The sequence below is a fragment of the Acinonyx jubatus genome, chromosome D1 (assembly GCF_027475565.1).
Source record: "Acinonyx jubatus isolate Ajub_Pintada_27869175 chromosome D1, VMU_Ajub_asm_v1.0, whole genome shotgun sequence".
In the NCBI taxonomy this organism is placed as follows: domain Eukaryota; kingdom Metazoa; phylum Chordata; class Mammalia; order Carnivora; family Felidae; genus Acinonyx; species Acinonyx jubatus.
Window position 1 is genome coordinate 30,242 of NC_069390.1, and position 19,433 is coordinate 49,674.

The window sequence follows — 19,433 nt, forward strand, 5'->3', positions numbered from 1 at the left end:
AAGGTTTCTAAATGACTTAAGGCCTTCCATGACTTAGATGTCAATCCTAGAGGCATTATTGGGAAGGCCTGGTGGAGAGTGGGGACGGGGTGGTTAGATGCCGGAGCAGAGTGAACATGGCCTGACGCCCTTCCGCGAGGGGTGCTGGTGCTCCGTGGGAAGTGGCACTGGGCTCACCTCCAGGGTGAATCCAGGGGCACATTCTCCATCCTTGGGTTATTCTAGTGGGAGGAATGCCCACACACCCCTCAAGGTCCCCTTTCTACAGCCACTGTTAACACCTGTATTCCCTTAAGGAGACCAAAGAGTTTATTTCATGCCAGAAATGAATAACGTTTCTTTAATTAAAAATAACATTACCAAGGAGACCAACATACTAAAGGACCCTATTCTATTACCTGGGACCCAGGACCATGCCTTGGGAGTGACTAAGGCCACTCAGCCAGAGACTGGGTCCTTCTAACAGACCGAGATGCCGAGCCCTTCGGATGGAGACCCGGACACATGGCCGATCCAGTCGGGGCTTTCCGTTGGTCTGTTTGAGTCGAAGCTGTCAAAGCTTTTGCAGTCAGCCTCAGCAGACTGAAGAGTCCCAACAGCAGAAAGGTGCCAGTGTGACGGGTGGCCTGTGATGTGAGCACAACACGACCGGTCGGCACAGAGCTCATGACCCGGGCAGCCTCATTCTTCCTTAGGCCGCAGGTTCCAGTCCAGCCAAAACTGTTTCCTTAGCGGTGGGCAGTGACTCCATGGAACCATTTCTGGTCCCGGGAGTGGTGGGGGGACCAGCCATCACCCTATCTGTCCCGTCCATTGAGCTGGAACACAAAGAAGGGAGATCAGTCCTGCAGATCTCAGGGCCTGGGTTTGAACTATTATAAAACAAAAGCTTTTCTGCCTCTGCCTGTGCTGCTGTTGAGCCAAAGTAACATGATGCCAGCAGGGCTGGGCAAAACTGGGTGGCTAAATGGAGGGCTTCATTTAAGTAACCATGTGAAATGTTCTGGAGCTCACGTGCTCAAGATCATGCACTATTTGGCAAAGCAACCCAAACTGGACTGCAGCCCGTCCCTTGACGTTTACTCTTGGATGGCACCTCTTTTTAAATACATAAACCCCTAAGACCAGGACCCACCTTACATAGATTTCTGTAAGACCAGAAAATGCACAGGTCAAATCCCCGGGGCCACGTGACTTAGTGTTGTTCCTGTATGGAAGTGGGACGCCAGAGCCAGGAAGCGGCCAGGCGGGTCTGACCAGGGCATCTACCCTCCTCTCAGCGTGTGAGGTACACGCTTCAGTGCTACCTGCACGCTCTGCTTCCCTCAAACGACCGAGCAGCATAACTGGTATTTCAGTTGAGGGGACGAGTGACGCCAGCCTACACGTTAGCCATTAGAGCCAAACTCTGGAGTGGAAGGCTAGAAGAACCATGGCCATGATGTCCACTGCGTGTGGAAACAAAGCGTGAAGTCTCCTACCCGTAATAAGCCTTATTCTTCTCTCTTGGGTTCGACTTGGTAAGAAACCAGCTGCTTGGGGCCACTGCCAGTGGAGGTGAGGGGAAGGCCTGACCCACGGCCCTGAGCCCCGAGGCAGTCACAGCTGAAGAGTAAGGCTGTCCCCAGACCTCTGCCCCGTCCCCTTTGGGCACTGTCACATGGTTGTCCCTGTGAGACAAACGGACTTCAAACGCTTAATGCTGCCTCCTTTAGAAAACAACCTCTCAACATCAAGGCTACACATGCTGATTCTTATGGGAAACTGCATTTTCTGTAAGTTCACTTGTTACAGGTCTGAAACCTGGAAGGTACCAAGGGTCTTTGGCTTTCTACCCTCAGCACATTGTCAGGCCACCGGCTCTCACACTGATGATCTCCCGAAAGCCTCCCCAAGGTGGGCTTCATCCCCCACCACACAGGCACAGACTTCAGCTCCTCAAACTTCGGCTCAGAGCCACACCTTGGCCTGGAGCTGTTTGGTGCCGCTTTATTTTAGGGACAAAAGGCAATGCTGCTCTGTGATGCGAGGACAACCCCAGTCCACCGGGACCAAGTCACGGCTCTGCCAGTGGAGAGCAGGCATCTAGCATCCCTTCTTCATGTCCACACGGAGGTGGCCCTGGGCAGCGGCCGGTACGGGATGAACAGCCAGTATTTGCTAGTTCTGTTTTAGCCAGACAGGGTTCCACACCAGGTGGGCCCAGACCCCCAAGCAGTGAGGAAGGCAGCCCTGGAGATGACCCTCTCACAGTCCGTACCTTCTCGGCTTCCTGCCGCATGAGGTCCCGCAACTCTTCTGTCCAGCCTAGAAGCTCCACCAGCCTTTCCACGCTGTGAACCATATCCCCCAGCTGGACCACGTCCCTGCTGCGAGGACGCCAAGCAAAGGGCCCCACCAGGTCCCGGTTGATGAGCAGTCGGGGCACCGAGCTCCGCACGGCCTCAGACAAGCTGGCAAAAGGTTCTACCTGAAAAATTGCCCAAAAGTGAGGAGCACAGTGCCCACCCTCTGAGCCCCTCGGGACACAGACTGACAGTAAGACCTCGGGTACAGGGAAAACTCACCACCTATTTCATTTCTTCCCGTCACACTGTCAGCTTAGTCTCCATGCTTGGGTTCCTCCCTCCCGAGCCTCCCTCCTGCCCGCGTCCCTCTTTCTGCCTCCCACATGTCTTGGCCTCTGTGGGTCTCTCTGCCCAGGCACATCTGAGCTCCAGCAACTATGGTCCACCTTACCCTCCTCCCAGCAGCATCTGGTTGGGCCACCCACGCTCCCTGGGAGCAAGGACCTGGCCCCACAGAGGGCTCCTGACATGCCCAGCAGAGAGGGTGCCCCACTTTTCCACAGCCCTCACCATCCAGACCTCCAGAGAGTCCTAACTCGGTGACTTTGGGCTTCTTCATGCTGCTTCCAAGTGAAATTTCCATTAGAAATTAGAAACAGATTATTAAATGGTATTGAGACTGGATCATTATCTGGGACGAAAATGCTCAACTCCTGCCTTCATTGAAAAAATTTCAAATGAGTGAAAGGTATAAATGTAAACAAAATAGTTCTTAAAGAAAGTTTAGGGTTCATAAGTAAAGGTAGGGAAGGACTTTTCAGGCCTGATAGTGAAGTCAGATCAGACAAAGGAAACTCATGACAGGTCTGACTATGTAATACTGTCACATTATCATCTACATAAAAATACTATGCAGAAAAATAATTTTTTAAACTTTATCATCGTAAACAAAGTGCAAAAATATTTACAACATGTGACAAATAGTTTATATTTCTAATTGCTAAACTAATTTATAAACATTTTATTTAATGAATTTACATTGCTAATTTATAGACCAACTAAGAAAATAATTAATGAAAAATGGACAAGAGATACAAATATGCAATCCAACGAGAACACGGTCATCAATAAACATGAAAAGACGAACTTCACTCTTAATTACAGACATGTTAAATATCCCCTCCCTTTCTCTCTCTCTCACATACACACTTATTTCTTTCTAGCCAATCAGATGGTTGAAAACTTAAAGACAGGTAATGTTTGCTGTCAGTGAGGATGTGGGAAAATGGCCCACATCTGTTGGTGGCAATGTAATTAGTGTATCTTTCTGGAAAGCAACTTCTCAATATTTCTTTGCTACAAAAGTACTCACATGAATGTGCAAATGTGTATACATGTGGTCATTCACTACATCATTCTTAATATAAAATCTACTATTTTTGTTGCCCATCAACAATAAATTTTGTCATACATCTGTCATCCCTATCTTAAAACTCTCAGGGCTCAGGGGCACCTGGGTGGCTCAGTCAGTTGAGCATCCAACTCTTAATTTCGGCTCAGGTCACGATCTCACAGTTCATGGGATCGAGCCTCATGTCAGGATCTGCACTGAGCATGGAACCTGTTTGAGATTCTCTCTCTCTCTCTCTCTCTCTCTCTCTCTCTCTCTCTCTCTCTCTCCCCCTCTGCCCCTCTCCCACTTGTGTGCACTCTCTCTCCCTAAAGTAAAAAAAAAAAACAAAACAAAAAAACAAACCTCTTGGATCTGGGTGTGTTCCAGAATTCAGAATATTTCACATTTTAGAAAACGTCACATGATTTATATACCATATATTATGTCACACCTCAGTGACATCCGGAGGGGTGATCCATAACCAAGTGCATTAATATTTCCTCCACGCGGCATATGAGATAAAGTCTAAGCCACACTGCGGATTGCTCAGTGCTTACAGACAAGCACTCTGCTTTGGGGCTCCCGACTGGAACCTTGTATCGGCATTTGTCAGGGACACTACGGGTGCTGACAAGCTAGGTCTCTCTGCACTTCTGGTTAAGATCACCACATCTGTGCAGCACAGAAGCCTGTGAGGACACAGCAAAACACTCACGGGGCTGGTAGAACAGAAGAGATTCTTCAATTCACTCTGCATCTCTACCTAATGCGTAAATTTTTAAAAACAAGCATGTGGTACTTTTAGAATCAAAGAGAAAGGCTATTTTCATTTCACTTAAAAAATACGGGAGGGCTGGTGGCCCCAATGTCCATCGCCAGTAGCCAGCACAGGGCAGCCAGACTCAGCACCACATGCCGCTGGCACCATGGCCCTGGCCCTCTGCCTGTCCCCTAGGCCCAGCCCTCCAACCAGGCCCAGGGTGGGCATCATGGGTCTGTCCACACTCTGGGCTCTTCCGGCTGCTCACTGCGCCACCCCAGGTCATACCTCTGCTCCTTCCTGGAGTCCAGATGCAGGAATCCACCCGCCCACCGCCCTCATCCACTCGACAGCCCAAAACAGCCCTCGAATCGGTGTGCCGGAGGCCAAGATCCCCCAACCTGCCCACTAGGCTTCTCCGTCTCAGAAACCAGCTCCATCCTTGTGGTCACTCAGGTCACAAGCCCGGAGCCCTGCGGGGGTCCACACTCGCCCACCCAGTGTTCCTTTAAACACCTGGGCGCCAATGCCCTCTGCAGCGTTACCTGGCCAACCACCGCCGCCACCTGGACACCACCTGCAAGGCCTCTACTGGCTCTCCCACCACCTCACCGTGCGCCATGGCACACTCACGACACAGCACCCACAGGGTCGGGAGGTCAGACCTTTGTCACTACTGGTCACGGGCAGTTTCCACCGCCAGACACCCTCAGCTGACACCTGCATCTCCCTGGCCTCAGCTCCAAGGCCACCTTCCTGACTCGGCCGTGCAAACCAACCACGCTGATATCACGACCAGTTCACAACCCTTCCCAGCCTTCCTGTCCCATTTGTTACTTCTCCAGCTGCCGTCATCTAAAACTGTGTCACTTGCTTACACCATCTTACTGTGTCTGTCCAAAGCACTGGAACAGCGGGCACACCACTCTAGGCCTCCGTGGCTGCCCGGGCCCTGAATACAGGCCTTTCTGGCCCTTCTGGCCCTTGCTGCCTACATCCAATTAGGCAGAGCTCATTGCAGGGTCTCATTCTTGCTCTTGATTCCTTTACAAAGTTCCTGAGCCCCAGATCCAGATGCAGAATAGCTTCTGGAATGTGTCCATGAGTCTCTCCCAGGCACCTCAAACACACATGTGCAGAACTGAGCTCGGCACCCTCCCTCTAAATTCCTCCTTACCAACAAATGCCCTGAGGACCCACAGACAGCCAGACCACTCCCTCCCCTGTCCCTGGTGCAGCCAGTCCCTCTCCCTGCCCTCTCTCAGTCACGTGGTCGGACTGTGCCCACAGCCCTGCCTTCTTGAGGACTAGCCCTCCTGGACATCTTGCTTCAATCCCCATCCCACTCATCAACGATCTCTCTCTGACCCGAGAGGCACAAGCTATGTCCCTGGTCCAATCCTTTCAAGTCTATCACTGCTTCTAGCACAAAATTGGCCTCTGTGATGTGGCCTGGGAAGTCTGTCCCTCTCTATCTGTCCACACCCCTCCCTTCTCCCTTCCCTTCACATGCTGTGCCCCACCCACACTGACAGCACCTCCAAAGCTGAGCATCCTCCCTCCTCCCCATTCTGCCCAGGCTTCCACTCCCTAGGCCGGGAATACCTCTGCTTCCGCACCAGATGAACCCATTCATCTTCTGAAGCTGGGACACCAGGGGGCTCTGAGAGCAGCTGGAGCTGGCCCATCAGCCCCACCTCTTCCACCCTATCTTCCTAGCCTCCTCCCCACACACTCAGCCCACCACTGGGCCTGTGGACAAACCTCCAGGGAGGTCCCGAGGATAAGCAGCACATCTGCCATGGGGAAATCAACCACATGTAGCAAGAACCTCTGGGGCAGTGTCTCCCCAAAGAACACGATGTCGGGCTTCACGATGCCAGTGCAGACTGGACAGCGGGGGATCCTGTCCACCATCACTTCATCCTGTGTAACACAAATAGAAAATGAACCAAGGAAGATATCACAACACACTTTAAGAGATGGCTCTTGGAGCGCCTGGGTGGCTCCGTCGGTCGAGCGTCTGACTTCAGCTCAGGTCATGATCTCGCGGTCCGTGAGTTCAAGCCCCACGTCAGGCTCTGTGCTGACAGCTCAGAGCCTGGAGCCTGCTTCTGATTCTGTGTCTCCCTCTGTCTCTGCCCCTCCCCTGCTCATGCTCTGTCTCCAAAATAAATAAATTTTAAATAAATAAATAAATAAATAAATAAATAAATAAATAAATAAAAGATGGCTCTTAGGGTGTCTGGGTGGCTCAGTTGGTTAAGCATCTGACTCCTGTTTTCAGCTCAGGTCATGATCTCACAGTTTGTGAGTTTGAGCCCCGCACTGGGCTCTATGCTGACAGCGTGGAGCCTGCTTGGGTCTGTCTGTCTGTCTCTCTCTCTCTCTCTCTCTCTGCCTGCCTCCCTCCCTCCCTCTCTCTGCCTCTCCCCCAGTCATGTGTGCTCTCTCAAAATAAATAAATAAATTTAAAACAAATAAATAAAAGATGGCTCTTAATAAAGGGAGAAAGAGGGGGGGAGCAAGCCAAGAAACAGACTCTTGACTACAGAGAACACACTGATGGTTACCAGAGGGGAGGGGTTTGAGAGATGGGCTAAATAGGGGATGGGAATTAAGGAGGACATTCGTGTTGAGCAACAGGCGATGTATTGAAGTGTTTCATCACTATATTGCACACCTGAAACTAATATAACTCTGTGTGTTACCTAACCTGGATTTAAATAAAAACTTAAAAAAAAAAAAAAAAAAAAAGGAATCAAGACTGTGGCACTAGTGAAGGACCAGACCAGAAACCCTAGAAGCAGACTCACATAAGCACAGTCAACCAAATTTCTCCTCTTCAACAAACAGCTGAGCATTATGAAAATTAATACAGGGAGATCTTGCTAATGTGGACTCAGGAGGCTGGAAGGAGCCATACCACTCACCATCAATCACACAAAGAAGTGTCAACTGTAGACCCAACAGAAGAACCCTCAACAGGAGAGAACCACCAATGACAGGCCCAACCAGGGAAGAAATGCACCACCTCCCCTACATCTAATCAACCACTCCAGTGACTCAGCGAGCAAGACATCAACTCCGTGACCTGGTTCTCCAGCCCCTCCAAACTCCCTCCCTCCTCTCCATCAAATAATGTCCCTCTCCTTTGTTGGCTGGACTTGCCTACAGTTTTGTCATAGCTTGCTTGTCCCTAATAGCAATTTTCTACTATTCCTGAATAAACCCATTTCCCTGGTAAAATAACTGAAAGGGCTATTTTTAAGGAAAACATTACTAGGTGTCAGAAGTGGGATGCAGGAAGGACCCACACACACATCCCCAACCCCACCCAGCGACTGAGGCTGGTGAGCAAACAAACAGGTGCCAGCACCCTCAGCGCCAGCTGGGCTCACTGCTTCCTCACCAACCCTGGGGTTTGAATGTGAGTTTTTGCCTGGATTTGTGCTTCACTCTCTGTTTTGAGCTCTCCAGACTTTATTCAGAACCTGCTCTAAGGCTTCATCCTTTCAGAGAGTACTCATGTGGCCTTTGTCTGACTCCTTTCTAGAGCCCGGCTATTCCTACTGGGGCTGTGCTGTTCAGGAATTTTCCTCTTGGCTCTGGAGAAAAGCCTCTGGGAAATGGGATTCCAGTGATCAAAATGCTTTGAGGGTGCCCCTGCCCCCACTCTTCTGGGAGCCCTGCCGGTTCCATGATTAAAAACTGTGCTCCCTCCTCACGTGCATTCTTATATGGACTAACTTAACAAAAAACAATTTACAACTTCAATGGCCATTATGGGGAACTTTCGAGCTCCCCAAAATTCCCTTCCTCACAACTCAATCGGACAGCCATGGGTTCTAAAATTGTCAAAACTGAATTGGATGCTTATTTTCATTGATACCTTGAGGCTTCCAAACAGTTTTTGGATTCAAAGTCTGCCTTTTTGCAAAGTACTATTTGTAAACTAACCGAGGCAGGCAAACAATTGAAAGATGTCCACATGGCTTCTGAGGCCTTGTCCCCTCCCCATCTTCTTTGTCTCTTGACAGGTGGGGTGGCCTTGTGCTCAGGCCCCGCCTCTGGCACAGTTTCCCTCTCTTCTCTCCTCACTGTCCCCAACCCCCCTCTACCTATCTCTCATTCTAACCCTTTTGCTGAGCTTCCTTTTCCCTCCAAACTTCTCCTCACCCCCCTCTCCCAAGCCTATTAACACCTACCCCTCTACAGTAAACTCTGCTGGGGGTCCCGAAGAACACCACATTGCTTACGTTGCCTGGATTAAGGCTGAGTTTTGAGCCATAGTGAAAGAGTTTCCTAAAGTGACTGAGACCCCATAAATTTGCTGAAGAATTTAACATAGTTATTCAAATTTACTAATCTGAGTGCTCAGATTTATATCAATGGGTCCACATGCGTGTTGGTGAGGGTCGGGCCAAACACTGGATGAAAGCATCCTAATAGGAACATCCTGGAAGGGATTTAAAGAAACAGATGCCTAAGTTTTGGCAAGATGCTAGAATACTTGCAAGAAATCACCACTGAGTATTGGGGAAGGTCATCAACAGACGAAACTGCCAGTTGACCTGTGGCCTGGACCCGGCACCTGGGAGCTCCTCACTCCCCCCTCCCCCGTCCTTGGAACGCGGGTTCCACTTGCCTTCCCCGTCCCGAAGACTGCTCAAGGACACAGCCTGGAGGTGGTGATGTGCACAGTAGACGTGACCGAGCCCAATTAAGGCCTCATTATAAACCTGTCAGATGTGGAGGTGGGTGCAGGGATCTGGTTGTCTTGCTGCTGCCCAGGAGGAGCCTCGCACATAAGTTCTCTTACTTACTAAACTGCCAACTACAAACCTAGAGTGGCCACCTCTTTGCTCTCTCCCTGTCCTCCACAGATAAAGAATATCCTCCTCTGATAAAGGACTGCTATACAAAATACACAAAAAATTCTTAAAACTCAACAATAAGAAAATCAGCAACCTAATTAAAACATGGGCCAAAGAACTAAATACACAGCTCGCCAAAGACGATATACAGGTAGCAAATGAGCATTTGAAAAAATATTCCATGGGGCACCTACGTGACTCAGTCGACTGAGCATCAGACTCTTGATTTCGGCTCAGGTCATGATCCCAGGGTCGTGGGATCGAGCCCCACATCAAGCTCCACACTGCTGAGCACGGAGTCTGCTTAATATTCGCTCTGCCCCTCACTTCATGCTCTCTCTCCAAAACAAAAACAAATTTTTTTTAAAGAAGATATTCCATTACTTACGTCATCGTGGAATTGCATAAGACGATACCATCGCACACCTATCTCAACAGCTAAACTCTAGAACTCTGACGACACCAGATGCTGCTCTCATCATTGCTGGTGGAAATGCAAAATGGTACAGCCACACTGGAAGGCACTAAGCTAACATGCTCTTACAATACAATCCAGCAATCAGATTCCTTGGTATTTACCCACATGAGTTGAAAAACTTATATCCACACAAAAACCTGCACACAGATGTTTATAGCAGCTTTATTAATAAATGCCAAAACCTAGGAACAACCAAAGTGCCCTTCAGTACATAAATGGATAAACTGTGGTCCATCTAGACAAGGGAATATTATTCAGCACTAAAAAGAAATGAGCTATGAAGCCATGAAAAGACAAGGAGGAAATGTAAATGCATCTTAGTAAGTGCAGGAAGTCAGTCTGAAAAGGCTGCTCACTGTATGATTCCAACTCTGACATTCTGGAAAAGGCAAAACCATGGAGACAATAAACGGATCAGTGGTTGCCAGGGATTGTGCTGGGAAGCGTTGACTGAGTAGTGGGTAAAGGGTTTTCCTTTAGGGTGATGAAAATGTTCTGGAATCAGAGGTGGTGTTTGCACGACACTGTGAATATATTAAATGCCAATGAATTACATACTTTAAAATGTTTAATTTTACGGGGGCGCCTGGGTGGCTCAGTTGGTTAAACATCCAACTTTAGCTCAGGTCATGATCTCACAGTTTGTGAGTTCGAGCCCCACATCAGGTTCTGTGCACACAACTCAGAGCCTGGAGCCTGCTTTGGATTCTGTGTCTCCCTCTCCCTCTGCCCCTCCCCTGTTCTTGCTCTCTCTCTCTCTCTTAAAAAGAAATAAACTTAAAAAAAAAAAGGTTTAAAAATGTTTAATTTTACGGTTATGTGAATTTCACATCATTGAAAAGTAAAAGACAAGGCCCTATACCTCATCAATATTTCAGACCTTCATCTTTATTTAAAATTTTCCAGCTTGTCCTATTGCACTTTGAGAAACCCATCCTACAGAAATATTGCCAGAAGTACACAAGGGTATAAGCATCAGTGTCACTGATGCATTATTTTTAGTAGTAAAAAATCACAAACATCAAAAAATGTCCCACAGTAGGTGAATGGCTAAATGTATTACTCTAGTTACTAAAAACAGTTAGCGGAGCTGTGGTTATTGACACGATAAATCCATGAAATTTTGTTCTGTAACAGAGCAGGTTGTAGATTAAGGTTAATAATCCTGTAGCTAAAAAAAAAAAAAAAAAAAAAATTTGTCACTGTGTGTTGTAGGTACATAGATATGGTCACGTATGTTTATATATACCTTTTTTTATTTTTTTAAAGCTTATTTATTTATTTTGTGAGAGAAAGAGGGAGAGAGAGGAGTGGGGGAGGGGCAGAGAGAAAGGGAGAGAGAGAATCCCAAGGAGGCTCCACACGGAGCCTGACAAGGGGCTTGAACTCATGAACCATGAGATCGTGGCCTAAGCCCAAATCAAGAGTCAGTCTCTTAACCGACTGAGCCACCCAGGTGCCACGCCCCTCCCCTTTTCTTTTAAAGGCTTGTAACATTACATACCAAACTGTTAAAGTGGGCTATAGGAATCGGCTGAAGGGAAATACATTGTCCCCATTTCCCTACATATGCCTTATCTCCCCACATAGCTCTTAATTTTTGACAGGCATACGTTACTTTTCCAATTTAAAAATAAAGAGAAACATTTCACACCATTACTGCTCTGTTGTTCTTCTAATACGATGCTTATAAAACGTCACCTCTCCAGATCAGTCCCACCGCAGAAGGGAGAGGACTGCCAGCATGCCAACTCACCCAAACGTCCTTCCCTGAGAAGGGCCTTCGGCAGACAGTGCACGCGGCAGAGGCAAAGGATCCGTGAGCTTCAACCAGCTTGGAGGCAGGGATGCCAGCCACTGAAATTCAAGCCAAAGCAAAGTGCTGCTGGCTCTGGGGTGGGTGCACAGGCCCCAAGCATGGCTCCGAGCCTGGCAGGTCCCCAGAGGCAGTCACAGCCCTCATGCGAGCCTGGTGTCCCTGCCTCCACCACCTCCAGATGACGCCCCACTGACCAGAATGAGCACCGATGGAGCCAAACCAAGGTTAAAATGAGGCCTGTCAACAAGTTTGATGTAAGTTCAGATAAAATTATATTTAATAACTAGGAAAACATTTTCTATTCTACAGATACCCAGCAAAAGTGAAAAAACAGTACAAAGACAGTTTCCAAAAAACTATAGAAAAACAGAGGTAACTTATTATGACAGTTGTCTGTTCCCACTGTCAGCTTCTGGGCTGTGGGCGGACAGACAGTCCCAGCTGCAAGTGGCTTCCGCTATCCCCGCCATGGTCATCAATCTCCATACGCTACAGCCCACAAGCCAGAGCTCGCGCCTTCGCACAGGCCTGCCTGCTGCAACTCCAGAAGAAGAGGTCGCCCCCACAGGGGTTCCACTGCTGCCTATGGGGCTGCAAGCTGCAGAATCCTTCTGGCAAGGAATTATTTTCCTGGAGCTGAGGAGACTACTTTCTTCAAATCACCAGATGTCTGCAGCCTGGCTGAGCGGATGCTGGCTCACTAAGAGCCAGCACTCGTTGGAATCTGCCCATAAGAGAAAGGCTCAGCCATGCTTCTCTAAGATGCGGTCAGCAGCCAGTATGATCTGTGAATCACTGGTTGTGGCCGCCCTCGGGACAGTCAGGAAATCATTATACACAGAGTTTGGTAATTCTAAGGCATTAATAGTGATTTCTTCGATATCGTAGTTATGATATCGTAGTTATGATTTTTAAATCTTTATTTTCTAGAGTTACCCACTGAAGTACTTACAGATTGTTTACAGATTAAGTTTATGATGCGAGGGATCTGCTCAAAATAACGGGGTGAGAGAAAAGGTGGGGGAAAGAAGACACAGATGAAGTGAGGACTGGCTGTGAGGAGGACGTGAGGGCTCGTTGCGTTCTCTCTACTTTTCTGTGCTCAAAACATTTCACAATAAATTTCTTGAAAACTAAATCATCACTGGAGCTCCTGGGTGGCTCAGTCGGTTGAGCGTCCAACTTCGGCTCAGGTCACGATCTCGGGGCTCGTGAGTTCGAGCCCCGCGTCGGGCTCTGTGCTGCCAGCTCGGAGCCTGGAGCCCACTTCGGATTCTGTGTCTCCCTCTCTCTCTGCCCCTCCCCCACTCACGCTCTGTCTCTGTCTCAAAAATAAATAAACATTAACAAAAATTTTTTAATTAAAAAAAAAGAAATTGTCATATCAGATTAGCAAACTAAAGCTCTCAAGTGTCACCTTTAGCTCTATCCAAAACTCATAGCCCAACAAGTATGCCAAGACATCAGGTCCACCAACAAGGTCCCGACAGTGGCCCTTAAACACACAGTGGACATTTCTGTCAGGGATGAAGGCAAAACAAGCCGGCTTGAAATGAGTCACAGGGGAGGGGAGAAGCGGTCCCTGCAGAAGAAGAGGCGTGGACAGGTGGAGAGCTCACCTCTCTCGAGCCCATCGATGTTCTGTGTGTAGAGCCGCAGAAGCAGCCCCTTGTCGTGGAGCAGGCGGAGGAAATAGTGTATGACATTGGGCCTGTAGCTCCCGGGGTACAGCTCCTTGGCCAGAGCGAAAAAGGGCTTGGGGTTGTGATGGAAGAAAGTGAGCTCGAAAATGGCCTCAGGGTATGGGAGGTCGTACCGCTGCAGGTTGCTGTACAGGCCGCTCCTTGGAGACCTGCAAGGAGGGGCAAGACGCCCTGAGCCCCGTGAGGCGGGCCGTGCAGCGGACCAGGGTGGCGAGGGAGGATCTAGCTAGGCACTGCAGGGCACCTGAAGTCCGGAATGCCGCTGGGCGTGCTGACGCCGGCCCCCACCATGACCACTGCCTTCTGGCAGGCTCCGGCTCGAATCAGCTCAGCTATGTCCTGGAGAAAGAGCTTCTCCTTGCCGTTGCCTCCGCTTCCAAAGATGCTTGAGGCACTAGCAGAAGAAGATATAGGTCTTCTTCCACCTGTAATGCTGACAGAAAAGGAGAGTGGCCAGGTGACTGTGACAGTCAAGCTCATGCTAGCCCTGCCATCACCCCCACCATGGAGAATGACCATACACTTCCCTCCTGTCCCCCCAGATGATCACTTCCTCATCATCGATGACTACTGGGCTGAAAGAGAAAGAAGTCTCAACTTAAAAATCAAAACTTCTTTGGGAGCAAAAAAAAATCAGGTCAGACCTGTGCAAACAAGGAACGCGTCACGTCTTAACTCCTGTTACCCAATGCCAGTGCGAAAAGAAGAGGGTTGCTCACCAGAGGTGTGGGGGCTCTGTGGGGGGCTCTGGACATGCTCTCTGCAGAGCCATACACTGTAGCACACCCGAGATGTGACAAACAGGCAGTGACCTTTAAAGAAAGCTAAATGTCCCAGGCTTTACACCGAATCTTATCAGGAGGAAAAGTGGTTCTAGAGACCATTCCAGAAAGAAACATGCCCTGGCAGCTAGGGATTCACACTGCCACAGAGACTTGATCTTCAACGTCTGCAGCTGTTCAGGAAGCTGCTCATATTATGCAGCTGCCAAAGGAACCCCACAACCAAGGTACGGGGGTGGGCACACTCAGCCCAGGCTCTCTCTGCAAAGCACCGGAAGACTTCTCAAGTCACCCGCAGAAGCCAGGAGCCAAAACACTCACAGGGCTAAGTATCAGGAATAGGAGATGGTCTGCCATAGGAAAAAAGAGCCAGTAAACAAACCACAGGCTCCAGCGAGGCCTCAGGACTTGGACGCTCAGAAAGCAACAGGAAGGGAAAAAAAAGCAATACAACTAACACAAAGCTGATAGCACGGTCTGAACACATCCCACTGAGGCGAGGCTGCAGCTGTGGGAAATATGGGGCACCAGAGCCACACCTCACACGGGCCTGGTGAGGCCTCCCGGGTTTACTGATCTGCCGCTCAGGCCCCTGCTTGGCGTCTAACCGAGCTGCATGACTCCTACATCTCCTGGCAACTCACCCAGAGTTCAGGGCTGCCAGCCCCACTGCACAGGACGCCTTTCTCACACCCCAAAGGCTGGCGGCCACCGCGTCTGTTCTTCCAGGGGAAGGCCCTTGATGACCCTTCCCCGGGACATCTCTGACTTCCGGATAGAGACTCCTCCACCCTGATGGGAAAAGAGATTCAACAGATGGAACCGACAACCCTCCCCAAACAAGTGATGAGTCTAAAGTGAATACAGACATAAAAACAGGAAACTGAGAGTGTTTCTTTTACTCTTTTGTGATACAGGCAAGAAATAAGCACCCTAAAAGCACATCTCAGATACACATCAGGACAATTCAGAGTGTATCTTCTAGGAGTGTGGCCCTAACTTACTCTCCTGCATGTTGTCTTTGTGTTCTTTTGCCCCTTACGAAACCAATTCAGGTCTCCCCTGAAGCTCTGTTCCCCACCCTAGCACAGCATACCCACCCCAGTGACACTTTCAGCCCCCACTATGCCCTCTTACATACCACCACCCCCCCCGTTTCAGCCAAACAACCGACTCCCTAGCTCTTGTATATGCCCTAAAATCAGCTCCTGCCTGAATGACCTTTCTCCACCTCAGCATGTCCAAATCTCCCACAGCAAGGCCAGCACCAAATGTCAGGCTCCTTCATGAAGCCACTGCTGAACCCCAGTGAGCAATCACTTTGCCCTCGTCGGGCTCCTGCTCCTTTTAGGGAGACTGACACCCCTTCCTCTCCTGCAGTGACCCTGTGCTGCCTTGCACACTCCACTCTGGGGTCAGGGGTTTGCTTGCTGTTCACGGTCCACTTGCCTCTGTGTCGTTGCCTCTCCCAGCATACAAAGCATCATCTTGGTTTTCAAAAGAACAGATTTCTAAAAGGTAAGTAAAGGGAACGAGGAACATGACAAAGGAAAGCGTGCAGAGCTGAGGGCACCCAAAGGAGAATCAGAGCCCTGGCTCTGATGTCCCATCATCACTCAAACACCCTGAGCCTCAGAGGCTCAAGTCAAGAGCAGGAAATGATTCTTTACAATCTTGCTTATTAAGAAGGTCTATAGCAGATCTTTCCCAGCAGAAAGTACAGAAAATACAGTAGAGAACACAGTGCTTCCCCTCCTCCCCACACTCCTGCAGAGATGCCCACAGACCCTAAAGGACAGTCTGCTGCATCGGAGACTTGCATGAAAGCACCTGTCAAGCAGTTCTTCTGAGTGCAAGTTGAGGAGGTTTCCAAAGGAAATTTTCTAAAGAAAACCGGCCAGATGGTCGGGAAGAAAAGAAAATCATCTGGCTCAAGCTCTACCTATTAAACGCCCCACTTTACACAGCATCTAAAACAACTCTTCCCCTATAGTCTTTCTTCAAAAAATTTACTACATTCCTCCCAAATGCAACTTATTATAAGAAATACAAAAGGAATTTAAAAAGTTGTAATATGGGGCGCCTGGGTGGCTCAGTCGGTTGGGCATCTGACTTTGGCTCAGGTCATGATCTCGCTGGGTTTGTAGCTTCGAGACCCACGTCGGGCTCTGTGCTAACAGCTCAGAGCCTGGAGCCTCCTTCAGGTTCTGTGTCTCCTCCTCTCTCTGCCCCTCCCATGCTCGTGCTCTGTCTCTCTCTGTCTCTCAATAATAAATAAACGTTAAAAAAATTTTTTTAAAGTTGTAACATTGTGATTTAGAATAAATATGTTTTTGGTCTTCATCCCCAAACCCTTGGAGTCTCTAAGAGAAAAGGGAACATCTTTTGTTACAACAGTTGGTCTCCCATCCTCAGTTCCTGAAGTCCCTTCGGAGCCATGAGGGTGAAGTGGGTGTCCTGTTCCGCATAAACAGCCCCTTTACACCACAACTGGGTTTGTGTCCATGAGGAGACTTTTGGAAGAGCCCTAAGGATGGGGGCTGGGTGCCAGGGGGAGCCAACTATGATTAGAGGGTTTGGAGCCTCCATAAAAACGCAAAAGGAGGGGGTCCTGAGGGCTTCCAGGTTGGTGACTCACATGCAGAAGGGTCCAGGGACCCTTGCACACCTCACCCTATGTATCTCTACATCTGGCCGTTCATTCATATCCTTTAATATTCTTTGTAATAGACCTGCAGTCTAGTAAGTCAACTTGTCTTCCAAGTTCTGTGAGCTGCTCTAGCAAATTAACAGAACCAGAGGAGGGGGTCATGGAAACCAATTAATAGCTGGTGAGTCAGAAGCACAGGAGACAACCTGGATTGGCGTCTGAACTGGGGGCGGGCTTGTGGGACTGAGTCCTTCACCTGTGGTGCTTTCTTCAGGCAGGTAGAGTCAGAACTGGGTTACTTTGGTGGGACACCTGGCCAGTACAATAAAGGTTTCTTGGATAAATGAAAAACCCCTGGGTATCTATTAAACTCCTCACCAACATTTAGTAGCTGTGTAAGGTTGCATCAAGTAGATGTACCATTACTTAAGTATTAATTCATTATTGGGCATTTAAGTTAGTTTCTTAACAACTGTGGGCCTTTAAGACATTCCCATATGTATATTCAATTTCTAGGCAATGATGTAAAGGAAACCTGACTGACACGCGGTGGAGACCAACAGGAGGAGCTCTCACACGCACCCCTCACTCCCCCCCCTCACTCCCCCCCCCCCCCACTCCCCGCAGCCCTTTGCATTCCCAATGGGGAAAAAAACCTGGGCTTCACAGCCCAGAATGAGGAAGGAGGGTTTTCTCCCCTCCCTCTCCCCCAACAACCCAGCCAATGAGGGACCATCACAGCCCAGCCAATGAGAGGCCAGCCCAGCCCAGCCAATGAGAAGCACTACACTCCAGCTCCCAGTTTATTTCGGAGGACTTTTTGCTTGTAACAGACTTCCCAAGCCCCATCCCCCTTCCTCTGTAAAACACCATTTCTCTCCTCTGTGCCTAGGACTTGCTATGGTTTTGCCATAGCTTTCTAGTCTTCATTTGGAGTTCTCTGCTATTCCTGAATAAATCCATTTTGCTGGCAATAACTAACATTTTATTTTTAAGGTTAACAGCAAAGATCCCAAAATGTACAATTACTGCATGGGGAACAATAAAAATGTATATATCTTTAGATCCAGGATTTCCACTACTAGGAGTTTATCCAAAAAGTGAGTACAAACAATGAACCTCGGCATTATTCCTAATAACTAAATATTACAAACTACTTAAATAAGAAAATTATTAAATACATTATGAAGCATCAATAGAATGGAATTCTACAGATCCCACCCCCAACCTAGGGCAGGGCGGTGCATCCTCAGTTTCCCCAGCAGGGACAGGCAGTGGGAGGAATCTGAATGGTCACCAAGAAGCGGAGGCTAGATCTTGACCTCCCTCTGGGGGGACAGGAGCAACAGTTCCCTCCTCCTTGACCCTAAGCCCTTTCTCGTAAGGCGCGACAGGGCCTGGGGAGCTCTTCGTTGGGGCAGATCTGGTGGTTCCAATAAAAAGTCATACAAAAAAAACAGAAACAAAAACAAATAAAAAAAAGGAATTCTACAGATCAGTATAAAAGACTGAGAAAGCGTTTATGTGTGAGATGAAAGTAACTCCCAAGACATATTGCTAAATATAAAAGGCAAGGTACAAAGTGTCAACTATGAACATACAAGTGTTGCTTATACACATCAAAACTACCCAGGAGAAGGGGCACCTGGGTGGTTCAGTTGGTTAAGCATCTGACTTTGGCTCAGGTCATGGTCTTGCCATTGGTGAGTTCGAGCCCGGCATCAGGCTCTGTGCTGACAGCTCCGAGCCTGGCGCCTGCTTCGGATTCTGTGTCTCTATCTCTGCCTCTCCCCTAATCGCACGCGCTCGCGCGCGCTCTCTCTCTCTCTCTCTCTCTCTCTCTCTCTCAAAAATAAATAAACATTAAAGAAGAATTTTTTAAATCCCGTGAGAAGAAACAAGAAACATGCCACGGCGGCCTCTGGAATATCCACTGAGCTGCGTGAACAGGAACTTGACATTTCAGGTTCTGCAGTGCCCCGCCGCGCACGCAGGGAAAGCACGACGCCCGCGCTCGCCGGGCACTGAACCGCAGCCACATCGCCTGCGCGGAGGTGCTCGTCCCCACCCTGGGCCCTGCCCGCCGCGCCCCACCCCAGAGGCTGCCGGCCCGCGCCCACCGACTGAGGCCCACTCACCTGCCGGGCCCCAGAGCCTGAGGGCGCAAAGAGCAGGCCGAACCCACCGTGCCATGTCCCAGCTGCTCCGCCGCCCGCTCGCGACCTTGTCCCCGAGGGCCACGTGTCCGCCTCCGCCGCGCGCCCCTCCCCGCGAGCCCAGGTTGGGATGGACGCCAGGTGGGGGCGGCTTCCTAGCCTGCTGAGCTCCCGCCTCTGGCCCTGGACACCAAACCAGGAGCCTGCATTTCTCTAACCTGCTGTCCCGCCGTTTTCAATCAGGAGGGTGATGGTAACACTTGGCGAGCGCTTACTACCGCCAGGAGTTACATTTACACTTAGTCCAGGAAATTACTGTTATTATGGTCCCCGTTTGAGACGAGAAACTGCTGGTCACAAAAGCCGAGGCCACAAAGCCTGTCGATGGCCCTCCATCACAGGGCCACCAGGCCCTCGTACTCAAGGGCACAGCCAGCTGCGCGGGAAATCCGGTGCAAACCCTGCAGAGAATTTCTTCCAAAGCAAGGGCGCGGTTACCCTGACAACCAGCGGACGCCGCAGGCCGC

At 49.4% G+C, this 19,433-nt stretch overlaps 1 protein-coding gene across 8 annotated transcripts; it reads right to left on the reverse strand.

The window, feature by feature from the left end:
• Positions 1-286: 286 nt before the first annotated feature.
• On the reverse strand, positions 287-19,411 carry SIRT3 (sirtuin 3). 8 transcript variants are annotated; one of them, XM_027051364.2, is made up of 8 exons: positions 18,889-19,409; positions 14,745-14,892; positions 13,563-13,751; positions 13,235-13,467; positions 11,553-11,653; positions 6,206-6,367; positions 2,261-2,470; positions 287-818 (listed from the first exon to the last, which is right to left on the reverse strand). In XM_027051364.2, exons 1-8 carry the CDS (start codon positions 18,941-18,943, stop codon positions 798-800), a joined length of 1,119 nt encoding a protein of 372 aa, XP_026907165.1. In that variant the 5' UTR covers positions 18,944-19,409; the 3' UTR covers positions 287-797. The 8 variants fall into 8 exon arrangements, with proteins under 8 accessions (XP_026907165.1, XP_026907166.1, XP_053058640.1 ...); XM_027051365.2 differs by lacking the exon at positions 13,563-13,751 and having other exon boundaries at positions 18,889-19,411; XM_053202665.1 differs by lacking the exons at positions 13,235-13,467; positions 13,563-13,751 and having other exon boundaries at positions 19,125-19,400.
• Positions 19,412-19,433: the final 22 nt, after the last annotated feature.

Coding starts and splice junctions, on each gene's coding strand:
- SIRT3 (XM_027051364.2), bottom strand. CDS start 18,943: ATGGCACGGTGGGTTCGGCCTGCTCTTTGCGCCCTCAGGCTCTGGGGC. Junction 14,893..18,888: donor CAGGCTCTGGGGCCCGGCAG/GTGAGTGGGCCT, acceptor TTTTCCCATCAG/GGTGGAGGAGTCTCTATCCG. Junction 11,654..13,234: donor CATCGATGGGCTCGAGAGAG/GTGAGCTCTCCA, acceptor CTTGAATTTCAG/TGGCTGGCATCCCTGCCTCC.